The sequence below is a fragment of the Pinus tabuliformis genome, chromosome 2_1, assembly GCF_031772625.1.
Source record: "Pinus tabuliformis cultivar Carrire ecotype Pingquan chromosome 2_1, CPIR1, whole genome shotgun sequence".
Classification (NCBI taxonomy): Eukaryota; Viridiplantae; Streptophyta; class Pinopsida; order Pinales; family Pinaceae; genus Pinus; species Pinus tabuliformis.
This window is the reverse complement of record NC_142299.1, coordinates 564,797,397-564,818,966: the sequence shown is the minus strand read 5'-3', so window position 1 is coordinate 564,818,966 and position 21,570 is coordinate 564,797,397. Positions and strand designations below refer to the sequence as shown.

The 21,570-nt window shown below is 37.2% G+C and overlaps 1 protein-coding gene across 5 annotated transcripts in view; it reads left to right on the top strand.

Annotated features, from left to right (window-relative positions):
• The window catches only part of LOC149201659 (transportin MOS14-like), a 458,994-nt gene that overhangs the window by 71,463 nt on the left and 365,961 nt on the right, over positions 1–21,570 (top strand). For all 5 annotated transcript variants that reach the window (XR_016253876.1, XR_016253875.1, XM_089402969.1 and 2 more), the window contains exons 4-8: positions 17,407–17,526; positions 19,327–19,410; positions 19,699–19,758; positions 20,920–21,048; positions 21,305–21,366. Coding sequence is in view for 3 of the 5 variants with exons in the window: in XM_089402969.1 (XP_089259095.1) it covers positions 17,407–17,526; positions 19,327–19,410; positions 19,699–19,758; positions 20,920–21,048; positions 21,305–21,366 (455 nt within the window). In the remaining 2 variants the exon portion in view is untranslated. The remainder of the gene's footprint in view (positions 1–17,406; positions 17,527–19,326; positions 19,411–19,698; positions 19,759–20,919; positions 21,049–21,304; positions 21,367–21,570) is intronic.

Sequence of the window (21,570 nt, the reverse complement as noted above, 5' to 3'; positions counted from 1 at the left end):
TTTCTGAAAGAGCCCAGCTAGTTTTAATCTCGGGCTTATCATCTGAAATTTTTTTATGAATACATGCAGGGTTTTCTGAAGTATCTCACATTAAAGTTAGAATTCTGAAAAATATTACTGTGCATAATGACAAATCTGGCTGCTTAGAGCCTTTAATCTGTAATTGCTGTAATTATTTAGCTGATTTAGGGTTTCAGTTTTGTTTTCTGCACATATTATTTCTGGGTTTTCTATTTTTGCCATTGCAGGTGGCAGGTACAGGCTTTGAGAATATTTCAGGGTTTTCCATCAGGCAATCTGATCAGGGGGTTTCCATCAGGCAATGTGAAGGAGCTCAGAGCCTGTATTCCTCACAATCAGTTTTTATAGGGTCACGATTTTGCTGTCCAAGGGTTTCTAATTCAGTCACTTTCAGATCTGGAAATTTTGGTGTGATTTTCATAGTTTTTGGGTTTCATTTTGGTGGCTGAGAAGTTAATTTTTTTTTTTTTTTTTTTGGGGCAGATTGTGTTCATATCCACGCACCTGGGCGTGATTGTTTCATTGCTGCCAGCAAAACCCTCTAGCAGCTTCAACGTTCTTCCATTATCGCACGTTCCCTCTGTCTCCCCACGTAGTTTTCTCTTCTGATCATACATTCGTTCCTCATTCTGCTACCCATAGATTAGTGCTCATCGTTGTTATACCTGCACGTTGCAGCAGGCGGAACAAACTTCAAATCTGTGTCCATTATCATTCACGCTGCCAATCCCTCCGCTATCATTACCTCAGTGTTTCCACACATACCTGCACGCAACTTTCAGCTGTCCGTCGATCCATCCTGCAAGTTGCGTACCCAGCTCTTCTTATCGCTGCTTTCGAGCTGCCATCGAGTCTATCACCCGCAGTTTCCATTGCTGCTCCAGCGCAACATTTTCCATAGTCGTTCGCCCTTGGCCATCGAGTTTTTCTCTCTGTTGCTTTTCCTGCAATCTTCGCTGCCGTTAAATGTCCAAGCGTACCTGCAAACAAGCATTTTGATTTTTTTTATTTTGGTATGTTCTGATTTCATAGGGTTAACGTAGGTGATTTATTTGATTTCTGGGATGTATATGCATTGGTACAAGTTTAGTGTAGGCTGTATTTTTGGTTTTAGCTTAAGTTTTTTTTTTTAAGTTTAAGTTTAGATGCTCTTAGTGTATTTTGATATGATGAATGAGTAAAAAAAAAAAAAAGAAATCTTTTTTAAGATTTGATTCAGATTTAAGTTTAGAATTAGATATTTTTTGGTTTTGTTTTGTTTCATTCATGAAAAATAATTTTTTTTTTTTTTTAAAAGGGTTAGGCTTTAGGATTTATTTAGAATTTAGTTTTTAGGTTTTTTTTAGACTTTATTTTATAATAGTTCGTTTTAAATTTCATTTCATTTGTATATATTTAAATTTCATTTTTCATTTAGTTTAAATTCAGATATTTTGATATAAGAAAAAATAATAAATAAATAAATATATATATATATATATATATATATATATATATATATAAATTAAAAATATTTTGAAAAAGCTTAGCAAAATTTGAAAATTTCATTTTTGGTGTCTCTATGTTCCATTTCTCTATAGTTAAACGCACTTAATGTTTATTTTGAAGTTAGCTATGTGAAAGTGGTAACTAGTCAGCATTTAAATTTTATGATCATTTAAAGCATTTAATTTTTCTTGAAGTTTAATTGCTGGATCATCGTTAAAGCATTGTGAATTTACTGGATATCTTGCATTGCTTGGGTTATTTGATAAATGGTTGTTTTACATGGTTCATATTCCTGCAACATCTAATAAATAATCATTTAATCATTAACTCCATAAGGCACTGGTCTATTAACTTAATAAAATCAATTAAGTGCTTGTTTCCCTTCGTGTCTCCCAACCCAACTGGTCCATAGTTGGTCATCCATTGTCCCATAGGGTCTACCCCCCTTAGCCGTGGGAGACAGGTTTAAACGGAGAGATCGGGGATCAGGGTGACAGCCCCCAGTCTGAGCGTTGTCGTGAGAATCTGTGCGACAACATTTTTTAGCATCGTTGCCGGGGACATTTTATTCTTGGTGTTTCAACGACAATCATCCTTCTCATTTCTTATCTTTTCATCTGGCCCGGCAATGCCAACATTTTTTGGCGCCGTTGCCGGGGATAGAGTTTTTTTGTCCCTGGCATTTCAACGACATTTCATCTTCATTCTTCTCTCTCATCTGGAATCTGTAATCTTTTCATTTGAGCTAGCAGAGTCAACATTTTTTGGCATCATTTGGATCTTTTCATCGCCTTATTTTTCGTCATATCAACAACTACTCTTCGGTTCATTTCTTGTTTGGGTGGCAATTTCATTTGTTTTATTTTTCCCAGACAAGACGCCTCTCTCATATCTGCTTGTTGGTTGCCTTTTGGATCCTAGAATTAGATTCATTGTTCAAGTGGCGACTTCACTTCTTTCATTTCTTGATTTTCTTGAGCAGAGATCTCTTTCTATCATCCATTTGGTCCTTCGTTATTCATCATGGATTATTCGTTTAAACCATGTCATTTTACTGATGATCTCCATGATATTCCGGAAGTGGCCATTTCTAAACTACCTTTGTTCTCAAGTGGTGATTCAGTCGTTGTTAAAAGGCATCTAGGCTTGTTTACTCGTATAATGATCATATATTGTAGACCCCCTCAGTATAATCATGAAGATGTCAAAATGCATCTTTTTGTCCTTTCTTTAGAGGGTGATGCTTTGAATTGGTTTAACAATTGTCCTGAGGATTCTTTCACTTATTTACAAGACATTGTCAATGCTTTCAAAGATAGATATGGTGATCCAGATAGCTCGCCTTGTGCCCCTAAAATTGTGCAAAAGAATGAAAGTAATCTTATAAAAGGTCCAACTGTCGACGAAAGATTTCAAGACAATTCTTCATATCAGAATGAGCTATCCACCTGTACCATTGCAAATCAAATCCAAAGGAAAATTATACAAGAACTAATGCTGCTGGTAAAAAATATAGAGATAAATCAAACTAATTATGCCAATGATGTGAGAACTTTATGCATCCACCTGGAAAAACGTAATAGGGAGATGGAGATCATGCAAAATCAACATGCTAAGGAAATTGAGGCCATGAAGACTAATCATGACACAGAAATTAGTTTTATGCAAAGCAAGTTATCAGGCTTAGAGGAAAATATGACGACCATGAAAGCTAATCGTGATAGGGAAATTGATTCTATGCAAAAAAAGTTATTAACTATGGATGAAGAAATGACTATCATGACGTTCGATCATAATGATCAGTTGGCTACCATGCATGCAAATCATAAGGAAGAGATAAACTCTATACAACATTGTTTGATGACCATAAAGGAAAAGAACGATAAAGTAATAAAAGATATGGAAGAAGACCATGCCAGGGAAATCAGTGCTATGAAGGTTGAACACTCTAGTCAGATAGATGCCATTAAAATACAGGTTTAGAAATTTCAACAATGGTCAAAGGATGAAAGAAACCAGGGAACGTCAATAGATCAGGGGCCTCCTTATCTGTTATAGCAAGCTCCATCATATTATGAGGTCCTTTGTTCCATTGAAAAGTGGATAATTAAAGGTGACCTGGATAAAAGGGAAATTAATAATTAGGTTGATACTCTCAAAGTTAATCCACCAGTCATAGAAGATCAAGTTATAACTCATGGCACCTGTGAGATTGATCCATCATCCTTGGCAGGGCAGATGCAGAATGAAGAAAGACATGTCACGCATATCTTACATACTTCATCTGAGAGCTTTGAAGCAGAAAGTTCCACGTCATTAGTAATACAGCCTGCCAGGAAGAAAAAGCGCAAGAGGAAGACAATGAGAAGAAGATTTGATGCATCAGACGGTCGCTAGTAGCTTGATTTTTGGATAGGAAAAAGTCCTACCGTATGCAGAATTGGAAATGGCACATCTGACAAGCAACCAACAGATTTGCCTAAAAGCAGGCAAATGCTCAGTATACACTATATTGAACACATCTCATGCCATGGGGCATCCTTTGTATTTCTAAACTTACTCCTCCTTTTTTCAGCATTTTCATTTCTGTTTTAGGATTAGATTTACTTTTCCAGATAGTTAATAAATGAAGAGCTTATTTCTTTCATGTGCTTAATGTTATATGATGATTTTTTGGACGGACACTACTTATATTTTGTTGTGTGTTGCATGGATGTAGATTCTGGATTCCCACATTCCTACAGTGCATCAACGTGTCCCCAAGTAGAGCCAGATGTTGACCACTACGTGTCAACTACCCATAGCAGTACACCCCCTTTTCTTCGCAAAAGGGATAGCGCTTGAGCGACGTGTCCGTGCCTGTCATCATCAACCCGATCATATTGTTTTGTAAACCTAGTCTGCATGTGTAAATTGTAAACAATCTTAGCAAATTTGAGTCATGTATGTAAATTGCCTAGGTGGACCTAATTTTCTAGTGATAACCTACATTCCGGAAGGTTTTTTGTCTCACCGATCCATGATCGGCAGAGTTTTCCTTTAGCTTAATCCGAAAGCCGGAATGAATTTTGTTATTAGAATCTTAGGGGAATCCTAGTGCGTTGATCTGCTAGATTATATCTGTGTCGCAAGACTGGGTGGTCTATGAGGGTCTATGTCAAATGGGATTTCCCCCTTGAAATGTAAAATCGTAGAAGTCATGATGTAAAGTATCTTGAGAGTTAGAAAATGTTTTAATCCTCTCATAAGTCCTAAGTCCTAGGTCCTAGGTGATTTTTCCAAAGGCTAAGTTCGAGGATCCAAAAATAAAAAAATAAAAAAATAGTAAAAAATAAAAGATATAAATAATAAAAAATAAAATTAAAAAAAAAAACCAAAAAATAAAAAATAACTAGAAAATAAAAATAAGAATAAAAAATAAAAAATAAAATAAAAAAATAAAAAATAAAAAATAAAATAAAATAAAATAAAATTTAAAAAATAAATTAAAAAATAAATAAAAATTTGAAAAATAAAATAAAATAATAAAATAATAATAAGTCAAAATTTTGAGTAAATAAATGTAGAATTTTAATTGTTTAATATATTAAAATGCATTTAAAAATTCGACGGATGAGATTAAAAGAAATCTTGATCCTCATCGACGGTCGAGATTAGTTTGACATGGATCACTCGAATCAGCCGTTGGAAAATTTTCCTTTAAATAGGGTGTTAGGGGTCATTTGAGATGAGATTGGATCTGAGAGTCTGGTGCTAAAGAAAGCTCTCTTGTAGTCATTTTTTTTTGTGCATTAAAGAAAAACTTTGGGGTTAAAAATCTTGCTGGTGTTACTCTTCTGGAAATGCTATAAGATCTTTTATTTTTCTGAATAATTTTATTTTCAGTCATCGATAATAGCTTGATGAAGATTGATTCAGGCACAAGTATTTTGTCTGATCTCTGGGGTTTGAATGATAGTTTAGATTCTGAAATATAATGGCAGGTATCTTCATTTGATCTAGATTTCACTATTGTTTTTTCCCTCTATGTTAATGATTGATTTTAAGCTGTGCAGGAAATCCTAGTTTTGAGTTTACCGGGTGTTAGGGGAAGTTCTTGGCTGAACCAGCCAACTCTCGGATTGCATTTTCTGATAGAGCCCAGCTAGTTTTAATCTCGGACTTATCATCTGAATTTTTTTTATGAATACATGCAAAGTTTTCTGAAGTATCTCACATTAAATTTAGAATTCTGAAAAATATTACTGTGCATAATGACAGATCTCGCTGCTTAGAGCCTTTAATTTGTAATTATTGTAATTATTTCGCTGATTTAGGGTTGCAGTTTTGTTTTCTGCACATATTATTTCTGGTTTTTTTGTTTTTGCCATTGCAGGCTGCAGGTACAGTTTTTGAGAATATTTCAGGGTTTTCCATCAGGAAATTTGATCAGGGGGTTTCCATCAGGCAATGTGAAGTAGCTCAGAGCCTGCATTCCTCACAATCAATTTTTACAGGGTCACGGTTTCGCTGTCCAAGGGTTTCTAATTCAGTCACTTTCAGAGCTGGAAATTTTGGTGCGATTTTCTGAGTTTTTGGGTTTCATTTTAGTGGCTGAGAAGTTAATTTTTTTTTGGGGGCAAATTGTGTTCATATCCATGCACCTGGGCGTGATTGTTTCATTGTTGCCAGCAAAACCCTCTAGCAGCTTCAGCGTTCTTCCATTATCGCACGTTCCCTCTGTCTCCCCACGCAGTTTTCTCTTCTAATCATACATTCGTTCCTCATTCTGTTGCCCATAGATTAGTGCTCATCGCTGTTATACCTGCACGTTGCAGCATGCGGAACAAACTTCAAATTTGCGTCCATTCTCATTCACGCTGCCAATCCCTCCGCTACCATTACCTCAGTCTTTCCACGCATACCTGCACGCAACTTTAAGCTGTCCGTCGATCCATCTTGCAAGCTGCGTACCCAACTCTTCTTATCGCTGCTTTCAAGCTACCATTGAGTCTATCACCCGCAGTTTCCATCGCTGCTCTAGCTGCAGCATTTTCCATAGTTGTTCGCCCTCGGCCATCGAGGTTTTCTCTCTGTTGCGTTTTCCTGCAATCTTCGCTGCCGTTAAATGTCCAAGCGTAGCTACAAACAAGCGTTTTAATTTTTTTTTATTTTGGTATGCTCTGATTTCATAGGGTTAGCGTAGGTGATTTATTTGATTTCTGGGATGTATATGCGTTGGTAAAAGTTTAGTGTAGGCTGTATTTTTGGTTTTAGCTTTAGTTTTTTTTTTTAGTTTAAGTTTAGATGCTCTTAGTGTATTTTGATATGATGAATGAATTAAAAAAAAGTTTTCTTTTTTAAGATTTGATTCAGATTTAAGTTTAGAATTAGATATTTTTTGGTTTTGTTTTGTTTCATTCATGAAAAATATATATATATTTTTTTAAAAGGGTTAGGCTTTAGGATTTATTTAGATTTAATTTTTAAAGTTTGATTTTAAATAATATAAAAAAAATCATAAAAAGTTTGAAAAAAAAATTGATTTTCATTTTTCTTTTCTATATAAATAAAAAAAATCATAAAATAATAAAATAATAAAATCATAAAAAAATCTTTTTTTGGTCCGAGTTTTATTTAGAATTTAGATTTTAGTTTTTTTTAGACTTTATTTTATAATAGTTCGTTTTAAATTTCATTTCATTTGTATATATTTAAATTTCATTTTTCATTTATTTTAAATTCAGATATTTTGATATAAGAAAAAATAATATATATATATATATATATATAAATTAAAAATATTTTGAAAAAGCTTAGCAAAAATTTGAAAATTTCATTTTTGGTGTTTCTATGTTCCATTTCTCTATAGTTAAACGCACTTAATGTTTATTTTGAAGTTAGCTATGTGAAAGTGGTAACTAGTCAGCGTTTAAATTTTAAAGCATTTAATTTTTCTTGAAGTTTAATTGTTGGATCATCGTTAAAGCATTGTGAATTTATTGGATATCTTGCATTGCTTGGGTTATTTGATAAATGGTTGTTTTACATGGTTCATATTCCTGCAACATCTAATAAATAATCATTAACTCCATAAGGTACTGGTCTATTAACTTAATAAAATCAATTAAGTGCTTGTTTCCTTTCGTGTCTCCCAACCCAACTGGTCCACAGTTGGTCATCCATTGTCCCATAGGGTCTACCCCCCTTAGCCGCGGGAGACAGGCTTAAACGGAGAGATCGGGGATTAGGGTGACAGCCCTCGGTCTGAGCGTTGTTGTGACAATCTGTGCGACAACAGTGCCCACGAAGAATCACAGAGAAAATCCGAGTTCTCTTCTCTCACTTTTGCATAGAACCTATTGGGTATATATAGTGGTATGTCCTGTATGTAAGCCGACTTGTATTCATGAATAGATATGTCACCTTAATTGAGCCGATATGACTGTTCTTTCATATCGTTTTGCTGGCCGACTTGACTGCATTTGACATCGTTTTGTTTGCTGCTCTTTTCAAGAGGACTGTGCTTGTTCTTGGAGGGCTAATCTAGTTACTAGGTAGACTTATATTCATTACATATATGACATTGACTCCTATGGCTCTCATTGGGAGCCATCTATAAAATAAACTTCTTGCTCATTAAACCCATGCAACAACTGCATTTGACATCGTTTTCTTTGTTGCTCTTTTCAAGAGGACTGTGATTGTTCTTGGAGGGCTAATCTAGTTACTAGGTAGACTTATATTCATTACATATACGACATTGACTCCTAAGGTTCTCAATGGGAGCCATCTTTAAAATAAACTTCTTGCTCATTAAACCCATACAATAAGGAACAATAAATTCATTTTACAAAAATCATAATTACAATGTCATGAAGACCGAACCTAGTAACACTTTCTTCAACATAAATCAAGCGGGCTCTTCAGATCTTATGCTTTAGGAGTCGGTTGGTGTAATCGAGGACTTCCCCAAATGCCCAAATTTTTAAGTACGAATGACTTTTGCAAACAGTGGATCAAATTGTTAGATCGATAGAGATATAAAATAACAATATAATCTTCAAGAATTAAAAATACCTGCTAATTCAATCAAATTAAAATTGCTATCTTAGATCCAATAAACTAAGCAAGATACATGTGCAATAGATTATTCCACGAGAACTATTAATCGACAATTTATAAATAATATTCAGCAAAACATTAAAAACAATATTACCATAAAATACTGGAGATGAATACTACCATCAATAAAACTCCAAAGACTTTGCATTGTTATTATTCTAGAAATATTACAAGAGAGTTTTGAGAGCTAGTACACGATCTAAATGTTCGGATGAATTGAATGACAACTGACTTCTAATTTATAGATTAATTCTCCAAAGGCTAGTTGGCTTTAACCTCGTTAATGTAATCTTGATCGTTGGAAAATATTTAATTATCTTTTGATCACATCCGTTGAAATTATTTTATTTTTGAGGAAATTCGAATTTTTCATTTAATTCAATTTTAATCAACTCAAAATTAATTATTTTGAGTCGATTTCTGCAAAAAATTGACTTTGACTTAACTACCAAGTCCTAAGGGTCCAAAATTTCCTGAAATTTTCAATACTCCCTTTGGTCGGGGACCTCCAAAAATTAATTCTTTTAGGAGCCATGAATTTTTTTAATTTGGAGAATTAATTTTTACTAGGACTTAAAATTGATTAAATTTTTGGCTTAAAATTTTAATTTATTTTTGCTAGAAAATTTAATTAATTGACTCAAAATTAATTTTAATTAATTAAATTTCTAGCTTAGAATTTTAATTTATTTTGGCCAGAAAATTTAGTTAATTAACTTATGAGGGGATTAATGATTTTTTCAACCCTATAATATTTTAGCCATGGTGTCTAAATATGAGGGATCGCGCACTAAAATATTTTTTACATCAAGATATTACAATTAAACCCTCAAAAGGGGAAAATCCGTTCATTATAGACCTTCATTATTTTACCCAATTTTGCGACTTAAATATAATTTAGTAGACCAAGTGATTTGTAATAAAATAATTTAGTCAATTAGTTAAAATTATTCCCAAATCACCTTTATAAAAACTCGATCTAAAAACACTAGGACTTGCCTAAGATCTTGATGACAAAATCCACCCTCGCTTTGAGGTGAGGTTGGAGGGAAAAACTCTGTCAATCATTTGTGTCTAGAAACATAGATGAATCGGTGAGACAAAAAACTCCAAGGCTGACAATTGTCATCAAAACAATAGGTTTACTTAGGTTGTTAAATACAACTATGGTCTTACTAAGATTATTTACATTATAGACATGCAGAATGGGTTTCCAACCTTAAACAATGATGGCTGAAGATGATGATGAAATTTGGATGATTTCATTGTTCAATCATAATGGAATCTTCTTGCGAAAATGAATACTGCTATAGGGTAGTATAGCAACATGGTCAACATCAACATAAAAATTGCTTGAGCCTATTAAATCAACATGGTCAACATCTGGGGTTAGTATTGTTTTTGATGGATGGATAGATCCAACACGCCACCCACTCATCAACTTCATATTGTGTTCTTTGAATGGATCAAGTTTTCTTGAAATCAGTGGATGCGCTTGGACAATACAAGGATGCACAATATATTGGTGAGTTGTTCATTAAAGTTATTGAAGATGTAGGTGTTGATTCTTGTGTGCAAATCATTACAAACAATGCATCCGTTTGCAAGGTTGTTGGCATGATTGTGGAAGCTAAATATCCACAAGTATTTTGGACACCTTGCATTATCCATTCCTTAAATTTAGCACTTAAAGCTATTGTTTCTGATGTGCCTTGGATTGGAAGTATTATTGAGGATGCACAACGTATCTGCAACTTTGTGCAAAATCATACAAATGCCCTCACAATCTACAAGGAGTACACCCATCTATCATTGTTGAATATTGCATATACATGGTTTGCTTCTTCATTCATCATGTTGAGGAGGTTGAGGGAGGTCAAGACTGTTCTCGGGGCCATGGTTATATCAGAGTTTTGGTCTTTCTAGAGAATGACAGATCAAGCAGCCTCAAAAGAGTCAAGGACACAGTGTTAGATGATGCTTGGTGGGATAGGGTAGATCTCACTATTAAGATCATGGACCCTATCATTACTTTGCTATGTTTTGCAGATACAAACCAGCTCATCCTAGGAGAGGTTAATGAGGGATGGGATCCATGATTGTGTCCTTGAGGACCATTATTTTATAGAGTGAATGCCATGAGTATGCGGCATTGTCAGAGGCCTTCTTCACTACCATATAGGATATTCTTGTCAGCAAATGGGACAAGAATTGCACACCCTTGCATTGTTTGGCTCACTCATTCAACTTAAAATGCTACTGTTGATTTGGGGTAGCATCGGATGTGCTCTAGCCAAGAAATTTGGTGGAGAGGTAGGGGCACATGAGATCTCCAATACTTAGAAAGGGTTTGGGCAGATTCTAAACAAATCAGAAGATATTAAAATAATTAATATTTTTAATGGAGTCCCTAAGTCTAAACTTAGAGAAATTAAAATATTAATGTGTATTAATATGAATCTATGTTAGAATGGTCCAGAAGACATGGATCAAGCCAGATCTAATCGTAGTTGTTGATTAGGGACTTAATCTCGGCCGTTGAAATGTCAACAGGAAAAGTATAAGAGGAGGCTTGAGTGTCACTTGGAGAAACACATCAGAGTGATCGGTCATTCTATTCTCTAGAGCGTGGTTTGCTAAGAGAAATAGAATCAGTGATTGGAGAGCAGTTGAGGGGCATTGAGTACAGAAAGATAGAGAGGCAGAGATAAAGTCGGGATAGCAGCAGAGCAGCCAGAGAGAGAGACATAGGAGTAGCCATTGCTCACGCAGGGCTACGCAGAGGTAGTGAAGTGCTGCGCAGAGCATTAGAGAGGCTAGCGTAGCTGACATAGAGGCTCAGAGAGCTGACATAGGGCCTCCTGGGGTTGACGCAGGGCCAACGCTGGGCTAGGAGAGGCTGATGCAGTCTAGATTGGGCAGACGCTCGGGTTTTTGGGGTAGATTGGTGCTGAGTAGTTGCCGTAAGGATTTTCCAGGGTTTCAGCCAGTAGATTTGTCAAAAACGGAGAGGTATTACTGCTAAGGAATTTCTCTGTTGTGTAGGCTAGTTTCGACACCCAGATTGTAGTCTGATATTGCTTAATAAGAAAACCCTCAGATAGCTGCACCGGTTTTCCCACATTGGGTTTTTCCGGGGACATTAGTCCAAAAATAATGGTGTCATGTGGTGTGTTTGTTGTTGTTTCTTTTAGTTGCTGATCTGTAATATGTTGAGCATGCACTAGTGTTTATTTTTTAATATTTACATTGTAAATAACTTGTTAAGGAAAATAACAAGTAGGTAGGAATAAATCAGATAAAGTGCATGGAGGGTTTCTAACTAAGTAAACTTAGAAACTTCAACATGGTATCAGAGCCAGGTTGCAGATCATAGGAGGACTAAAAGACATCAGTCGAGCGGAGCAATAGCAACAGAAAATAGCTGTCCCGAGGTGACAGAAGCTGTTTCTAGCAACGCAGAGGCCAAGGAGTGTGACGCAGAGCTAGCCAGGGCCACAGAGGAAGCCGGGAGCTGCGCAGAGCCCAGAAAGGCCAGTGTTGCTGACGCAGAGCGCCAGAGGGCTGACACAGGGCATCCCAAGGCTGATGTAGATCCATCTGGGGTGACGCAGAGCCAGCTTGAGGCAGAGAGGGGCTGACGTAGTTCACAGAGAGGCAGTTGCTAGGGTCTAGAAGGCTGCAGGAATATTGCAGAGTGGAGCTGGTGAGGTATTGTGGTCAGAACAGTGCCTGACAGAGCAGGGCTAGAGGAGTTGTTATCGAGGGTTTCTAGCCGAGGAACCTGGATCAGCAGTGCAGTTGCACAAGACGATCAGAGTAGGGGGCATCTCGACAAGCGACAGAAGGATTTCCTCAAGGGAAATCAGGACTCAGAGGGAGTCCAAAAGAGAACTTCTAGATGGGAAGTAGAGATTTAGAGGAGTCTAACAAAGAACTTCCAGAAGGGAAGTAGAAGAGCATCATGGCACTGCACGGGGTAAGAGACCAGGATAGACTGGACGGAGCATCGAACTTCACAGTTTGGAAGGCTAAAATCTTATCAGTGCTTGACAAGAATCGTGTCAAGAACTTCGCCTTGAAGATAATAGCTGTCTCAATCGACCCTGGTGATAATGACAGGTACGAGGAGGCGATGGCGAGGGCCAAGTGCATCATTCTTGACGGGGTCAAGATCATGTGGTACCACATATAGTCGAGAAGGAAACGACATTTGAGATGTGGGAGGCTCTCAAGAAGCTGTATCAGCATACTTTTGTGCAGAGAAGAATGCTGCTCGAGAATCAGATGAGGTCGTATCAGATGAAGAAGGGACAATCGATTGACACCTTCCTTGGAGGACTGAATGGGATTCGAGACCAGTTGACTGCTATAGGAGCGACATTGGATTAGGAGCTGATGGTGAGGACAACCCTGAATGCTCTCTCAGAAGATTGGGAAGTATTTGTCTAGAGTATACTGGGCAGAGGGACACTTCCACCTTGGAACGAGATGTGGGCAGCTGTTCGCCAGGAAGAGATCAGACGGTAGTCGAATACAGGTAGCAGCAGTAAGGGGATCAAAGTCAAGCAAGAGGAGGAAGATGTGGCCCTAGCATCTGAGGGAAAGCAGGAAAAGCGAAAGAAGAAAGATCTCTCCAAGATCAAGTGCTTCCATTGTGGGGAGTTGGGTCATTATGCGACGTAGTGTCCAAGGAAGAAGAGTAAGGGAGAGTTTTCTGAGACTAAGGCAGCGCCAGCACGGGCAGAGAAGGAAGTTTTGACAGACGATGACTGTGCCATGAGTGCACACACGCCACTTGAGCGGAAGTGGGGAGACAACGAGCTGTAGTCAGATGGACCACAGGGGATGAGGGGCAAGATCGTCGAGGTACCCAGCCTCTTGGATTAGACCTTGCTACGGGAGCCCTAATGAGGAGTAGGAGGATTGGCTGAGTGGGTAGAGACGGATGCGGATGGAGCGACAAAGAGAGCTACAATGCAGGAGTCTCGAGACAACGCAAAGCTAGCAGGTTGCAGCAGTGCGAGAGGCACAGGAGTGTTGCACCAGTGCAGGAAAGCACAGAGAGGTGTGCAACAGTGCGAGATGCAGGGAGTTGTTGCAACAACGCAGAGGTCAGAGAGGGAGCACTTGTTAGCAACAGAGGGAGCTTCAGCATCAGTGGGTGTCTCTAGCCCAACAGGGAGGTCAGGTTGGGAGATCAGTTACTTACTTCTCAGTAACTGAGTTGCAATGCAGTAGTGGGTAGCATGATGCAACATGATGAGAGGAGGTGCAATGTGGATGCAGTGCTGGGAGAAAGGACCAGCAACAGCACGGATGCAGAGGAAGTTGTCGTATAGATGCAACAGTGACAATGGCAGAACCATGGGAAGCAGTACAGGATGCAGCAGTGTAGAGGATGTTGGGCAGGAAGGCCTAGCATCAACACAGGTGCCGATGCTGGATGATCAGAGTAATACTCAGTAAGGAGTATTGCTAGAGCACAATCCTCGCTAAGAGGGAGTGTTGATTTGGGGTAGCATCGGATGTGCTCTAGCCACGAAATTTGGTGGAGAGGTTGGGGCACATGAGATCTCCAATACCCAGAAAGGGTTTGGGCAGATTCTAAACAGATCAGGAGATATTAAAATAATTAATATTTTTAATGGAGTCCCTAAGTCTAAACTTAGGGAAAATAAAATATTAATGTGTATTAATATGAATTTGTGTTAGAATGGTCCAAAAGACATGGATCAAGCCAAATTTAATCTTAGCCGTTGATTAGGGACTTAATCTCGACCGTTGAGATGTCAATAGGAAAAGTATAAGAGGAGGCTTGAGGGTCACTTGGAGAAACACACCAGAGTGATCAATCATTCTATTCTCTAGAGCGGGGTTTGCTAAGAGAGATAGAATCAGTGATTGGAGAGCAGCTGAGGGGCATTGAATACAGAGAGATAGAGAGGCAGAGATAAAGCCGGGACAACAACAGAGCAGCAAGAGAGAGAGACGCAGGAGCAGCCTGTGCTCAAGCAGGGCGACGTAGAGGTAGCTAAGTGCTGCGCAGAGCACCTGAGAGGCTAGCGTAGTTGACGTAGAGGCTCAGAGAGCTGACGCAGGGCCTCCTGGGGCTGACGCAGGGCCAACGCTGGGCTAGGAGAGTCTGACACAGTCCAGATTGGGCAGACACTGGGGTTTCTGGGGCAGATTGGTGCTGAGTAGTTGCTGGAAGGATTTTCCGGGGTTTTAGCCAGTAGATTTGTCAGAAACGAAGAGGTATTACTGTTAAGGAAATTCTTTGTTGGGTAGGCTAGTTTGGGCACCTAGATTGTACTTTGATATTGCTTAATAAGAAAACCCTCAGATAGTTGCACCGGTTTTCCCACATTGGGTTTTCCCGGGGACATTGGTCCAAAAATAATGGTGTCATGTGGTGTGCTTGTTGTTGTTTCTTTTAGTTGCTGATCTGTAATATGTTGAGCATGCACTAGTGTTTATTTTTCAGTATTTACATTGTAAATAACTTGTTAAGGAATATAACAAGTAGGTAGGAATAAATCAAATAAAGTGCATGGAGGGTTTTTAACTAAGTAAATTTAGAAACTTCAACAACTACAACCATGAGTGGTTGAATGGTGGACCTTCTCGCAAATTCCCTCCTCACATGGATGGTTAAATTTTAGAGGGGAGGAAGGATGCATTGAGGCGAATATTTAAGGATAAAGCATCTCTTGATGAGGTGGAGGATGCCTTTGCAGAGTTTTCCACTGGCACTGGGCGATTTGCAGGTTATGATGTGATTAGAGACATGGGGGCTAGGAAGCCCTATTCTTGGTGGGCAACTTATGGGGAAACAAGCCCTCCTCTACAACAATTAGCCATGAAGCTCCTCTTTTAGGTGATTTCATTCTCTTGTTTCAAGTGGAACTGGAGCACATATGAGAATTTGTATAGTGTCAAGAAGAGTAGGCTTGAGCAGTGTAGGGCAGAGACAATGGTGTATGTGCACACCAACCTTCGTCTTATTTACAAGCAGAGGGATGAGTGGTTGAAGGGAAAGACAAAGATGTGGGATGTCTTTCCTGATGATATGGGTTTGGACAACAGTGTTGAGTTGGCATTGGCCAACTTGGATCTTAATGACCCAGTGCTAGAGCCTGTCACTTTTGATGATGGTGATACTCTTGAGGGGTCATCCTCCACACCAACAGATGCAGAGATTACATTGGATACAGAGGAGGAGGATGCAACAAAGGAGAGCAGTGGTGACCATGACAATGATGCTGATTTTGATGATGATGATTGATGAGCTACCTACTACCTTGTAGTTGTTTTGTATTTGCTATTTCTATTTGCCATTGGCATTGCTACTACCTATGTAACACATTTTGATTTTGATGACTTAATGAGAAAACTGCAGGTTCTTGTCTTAAAATTGCAGTTTCTTGTCTTTCTCCTATTGGATCATTGATGAATCTATCACAATTGTATTTGTATGCATAATGTTACATTGTACAACTTACAAATTTTAAATTTACAATGTAGAATGATGAATCTAGATCTATGTCTAAATTTGTATCATGAATGGGAATTTGTGGAAGAAATATCTTATTAATATTATATATATATATATATTTTAATAAAATAATATATAACGTGTCCTATGTGTCCTGTTCTGGGGGGTCTATGTGCCCTATGTCGGACACTCGAATTTGCGTGTTCTGCGTGTCCCCATATCAGTTGACTTAGATGAAAATGCAGAGTCAATGAGAGAGGAGGAAAATCACATGGGAGGGATTTTGAGATTCCCTGTCTGATTATTGCGCTTGAGTCTCCCATAATTTTCAATGTTTGAATTTGGTGGTCAACAACTATATGCAATACTTGAAGCAAGGCATATATTTGAGCTTGATTGTTAGAGGGCTTTCCCAAAACTCATGCAAAAGTTGCTTTAGTGCCCACTTCACCCCCCATACCCTTAGCCATTAGACTTGGGAGACTCACTTAGTGTTTTGTATCAGCATCCCACATTGTATTCACTTACCGTGGAGACTCACATAGCTTGCACTCCCACATTGTATTCACACTAGTTGTACTCTTCAATCCCATTGACTTAGTTTTGTGGTCACTCAATGGATATTAATAAAATTATCTTATCTTATCTATCTGGGATCAATGATGATCGCCCGTGCACCTATCATCCACACCGTTGGGTTGGGTTGTTAGTGTGCATCCAAATTTTAATATTATAGTGTTTGTGTATTTTAGATTAGTAATATCAAAATTTTCGTTCAAGGTTAGTACAATATAGTGAAGTGTGCAAATGTCTTTGATAATGCAGCTCAGTAACGTTTATATGGACTTTAAAACTTTTTGGAATAGCCTAAACTTAAACTCCTTTTGTTTCATGAAGTACAAAAATTGGAATCATGAATGTTTTTAGATTTCTACTAAATTTTGTTATGTTTTCCATCCATTTCTTTGATGAGTAGAGGCTTTACTTCCATGTAGACTGATTTGGTTGAAGAGTAGTATTTTCGAATTTTAAAAAGCTTCTAGAAACTATAAAGGTTATATATATATTTCCTAGTTATAAGGACTTATCCTGATCCTTTTCACTCATAAAAGTAAGTGGAAAAATTAAAAAATATACCATCTGCTTAAGCCATGATAGTTCTATCTTTGGATATATGGTACTTATTTAATTGTCTTTAACATAGGGGTGCAAGCAATTTGTTACTTCTGAACATCTTTCTTGAAGCTTATGTTTTTCACTGATTCAGTTGTGCTGACACCTGTTTTGGTTGCTAGCTTCTCTCGCATACTCCTGCTGTTCTTGAATTTCTATTGCAGCAGAGTGAAGACAAAGTTGGTGAACATATTCAAATACATGAAAAGAATCGCAAGATTTTGAGATGCTTACTGAGCTGGGTGAGCTTTGTTACTTGCATCATTCTTTCAGTTTTCTTGTTCTTTGCTGGTTTTCCTTTCCTCATAAGTAGTTTTCTTGAAGCAAATGAAAAAAGATTGATGATAGATGCAGCCAGAAAAGGCGTAAAATTTCTACAGTGGAGATTAGACAATATCTTTTCTGATTTTTTGACTCGAATCTTTTCTGTTCGAGTATTTTGCTATATTCTTTGATAACTATACTTTTTTGCACATTGCATGATATACATCTACACTCTTTTGGTAATTGATTTTCAAGGAAATTTTGTTGCAACTTGCAAACTCATTTATTTCTCTAGCTTCTTGACTTAGATATTTTTTGTTAATAATACCATGCTATAAGCATGTCTTTGATTGATATCCTTTAACGTCTGTTGAGTGATGTACAGTTGCAATCTTAGATAATTGACCATCAAGACTAGGTTGTTGTTGTGATTAGAGTGTTTGTGCCTTTCTTTCTGGGTTTGTTTTGAGGAGGCAAAACCTCTTGATACCTACTCTGAGATGCTAGAGGGTTCTTGTCTTTCATTTCAAAGCTTGCATTTCGTTTTAGCTCTAGAACCTTCTCCTTCCATTCACTTACCATGGCAAAAAATTCTGCTACGATTTCTCTTACCATAGAAAACTACACCCCTAACTTTTAATGCCACTGTTGATAATCAGTGTTCAGCATCTGCAATTACAATGATAAGGAGCAAGTTATTGATAGATATGCAGTGCAACTACTTTAATCAACCAAGGTTATAGCTCAAAGCTGCTTAGAGGTAGCACCCCATTTTTGTGCCTCTGTTTTGTACGTGGACTATGGTGTAAAATTCATGTACATAATTTGCTTTGGTGCTAAATATCGCAGACCTTATAGTGTAAATTTGGTGCTAAATCTCGCAGACCTTATATTTTGAGTTTTTTCCTTCATTTCTTGAAGCAGATTGTCTAGGCGTGAGGAACATGCACTGATTCTGATAACGTCTTGTTGGATACTTATCTTCTATGATTGAGCTAATCGGATAATATGCTATAATTTGAAACTTTGCACTGTATATTACCTTTGTAATTTTTGGGAATATATTCCCATTAAACATAATCCTTTTGAGTTTTTCCTTTATTTCTTGAAGCAGATTATCTAGTTGTTAGGAACATGCACTGATTCTGATACCCTCTTGTTGGATGCTTATCTTCTATGATTGAGCTAATCAGATAATATGCTATATTTTATGGCACCCTTAATAATCTGGAAAATCTCGATTCCACATGTTTGATAGAAGGAATATAAAAGGATAGATAAAGAAAGTACTGTCGATTGGGGTATATCTCATTGAAGAAGAAATGATGTATTATTGCAATGCCACCTACCAACACATTCCATGAACATTTCAAAATCATCTATTCTATTATAGTGTTTGCACATTATTTTAGATGCCACCTACCAACACATTCCATGAACATTTCAAAATCATCTATTCTATTATAGTGTTTGCACATTATTTTAGATGTTGGCTTTCTTGATTATAATGCCTATTAAAAGATTTTTTCCACTCATCAAGGATCAGTTATCAGTGCTTGTCTTCTCTAGTAATCATGGATACTGTAGAAAATGTGGGACACTAGGAATGAATTCATGATTAACATTCTTATGCCATGTCAAGATTCTTGACGTTGATCTAGTGCATAAAACAAGATTTAAGGTTTACCTCTATTCAAACAAGTTGCACAGTACTCGAAGATTTAGATTATAAACATATTATGATTTTATCAAGGTGTTTGTTAAAATGGTCACCACAGGTCCGGGTGGGGTGCTTTACGGAGATTCCCCTAAATACTTTGCCAGCACATCCACTGCTTAATTTTGTATATAATTCATTGCAGGTAACAGCTTTCATTTATTTTATTTGCTTGCATGGATTTACTTAAGACTTGCTGTAATTTTGCATGGAATTGGATTGAGAAATTGACTTTTTATTGTTTCATGCTCAGGTTTGTTTTCAGGTTTGTCCTGCAACAGTGTTTTTAAATGTAACATTTGATTGAGCAACATATATTCACTTGTTGTGCAATCACACGTTGTTCTGAAGCTATAGTTAGTTAATATGTTTGAGTTACTTTTGTCTGTATTTCTGTTTACAGTATGGTTTTCTATGGAAATTTTGATTGCAGGTCTTCTCTTCATTTGACTTGGCAGTAGAAGTCCTTACTGAGCTTGTGAGTTGCCACGAGGTAATGAGTAATGGTTATTATTTCTGGGTGTTTCTAGTTGTATTCACTGAAATTTGTAAATGTGATAGGGTTTATTCCAAGGTAGCACCTCAGTGACATGCCTGGCATTGTGTTATTAACTAGCATGGTTTGATTTTCTTATGGCATATGTTGTGCTCCAAATGACCACAAAAGGCTGTAAGCCTTAAGGCCATATCCAAGGACCAAATGCACTTGCCAATGAAAATAGACATGAATATTTGGAAAAATAATATTTTATATTGGGAAGCTGAGTGGTGAATCTGAGGCAAAGGACATGGTTGAGATTTTCTATCATATTCATGCCCTTTTGTGACCATTGGTTATGGCTCTTTGACTTAAATAAAATATAATTAATATTAATTAAAACTGTCAACTGCAAATATAATCAGTGTTATGACCAGGAGGGGTGCAACAGCCTAAGCAAATAATTATTGTGTCATGGAAAGAAATGAACAAAGATTGATGTCCAGCTATACTATATTGAAACGGCATAATATCCAGCTATACTATATTTTAAAACTATGGGCTTGATTGATGATGTGATCTTTGTATGTAATTTGCCCATGAATAGAATTGTGAGGTAAATTTTAATGTTTTTCCCCTATTTTAGAGATCTAGTGACTGTTTTTGTTGAATCAAGTTTTAGGAGTAGTAGAAAGAGTTTCAGGGACATGGGGAATAGGGCCGGATTTCAGATGGTATAGGGGATAATGCTCCTACAAAAAAGTAAAAGTACATTTGTCGAAGATATAATTGAATATTCATTTTTTTAATTGTAGATAATTGAACTGTCTGTATAGATACCAGAGCAGGTACAGCAACTTAGCTTAGCTTTAGACCCAGTGTCCCTGGACCAAAACTTGGAGAAATATGTCCTCTCAGATATTCGAAATACCTTCCTTAATTGCAACACTTTTGTAACTAGAAGAGAATTTTGAAAAAGTAAAAAGAAACTGGATATTATGTTTTAAATTTTTATGTTCTTAAAGTTCCAGGTTAATCACAGGACAAAAAATTTGCATTGTGAAAACCTATGGTCTCTTCATGGATGCCTTTAATATTCTCTTTACATCTTGCCATCATATTCCCAATTTTTTCCTTTTGCTTCTGCAGTTTCTCATTAAATCCAATGTTATGCAGGGCTTACCACAAGTGTTGCTTTGTAGGATGCAATCATTGAAAGATGGACTTTTGCTACCAGCGCTTACAAGTGGAAATGAAAAAATTATCTTTGGCCTTGCATGTCTGATGGCAGAAATTGGGCAAGCTGTATGGTTCTTTTCCTTCGTTGATGAGTAGTGGTTATTATTTTTCTGTGTGTCCAGCTAGATACCTTGTTAGGCATCTCAGAAAATAATTGAATCAAGAGTAACGTGTAGATTCTATGATCTAGACAATGTACAGAGACTTTTCTTCAGTAATACATTTCCAATTACTATTTTAGAGTCCATGCATCTTGTAGATGGCTTTGCTGGTGATTTATTTGATTCTGACGTGTTTTCTAATTTTAGTCTCTCCTTCTCAGGCTCCTGGTTTGATTGCAGAAGCGAGTCCTGAAGCCCTCGCACTCGCTGATGCTCTCTTGAGGTTGTTAACTATAACCCTTATCTTGTATATGTGAAGGTTTTGGAATAGTTGTTGTACAGCGAACTACATTACTGAAAAGGATTCAAGCAAGAAAAACATTACCTCTTTCCTTTATTTAAAATCGGAGTTACATTGTATCCAGTCATGAAGGGCCTCAGGGAATCCCCATATACCGCCAAAATAACATACCCATACATCGTAAGA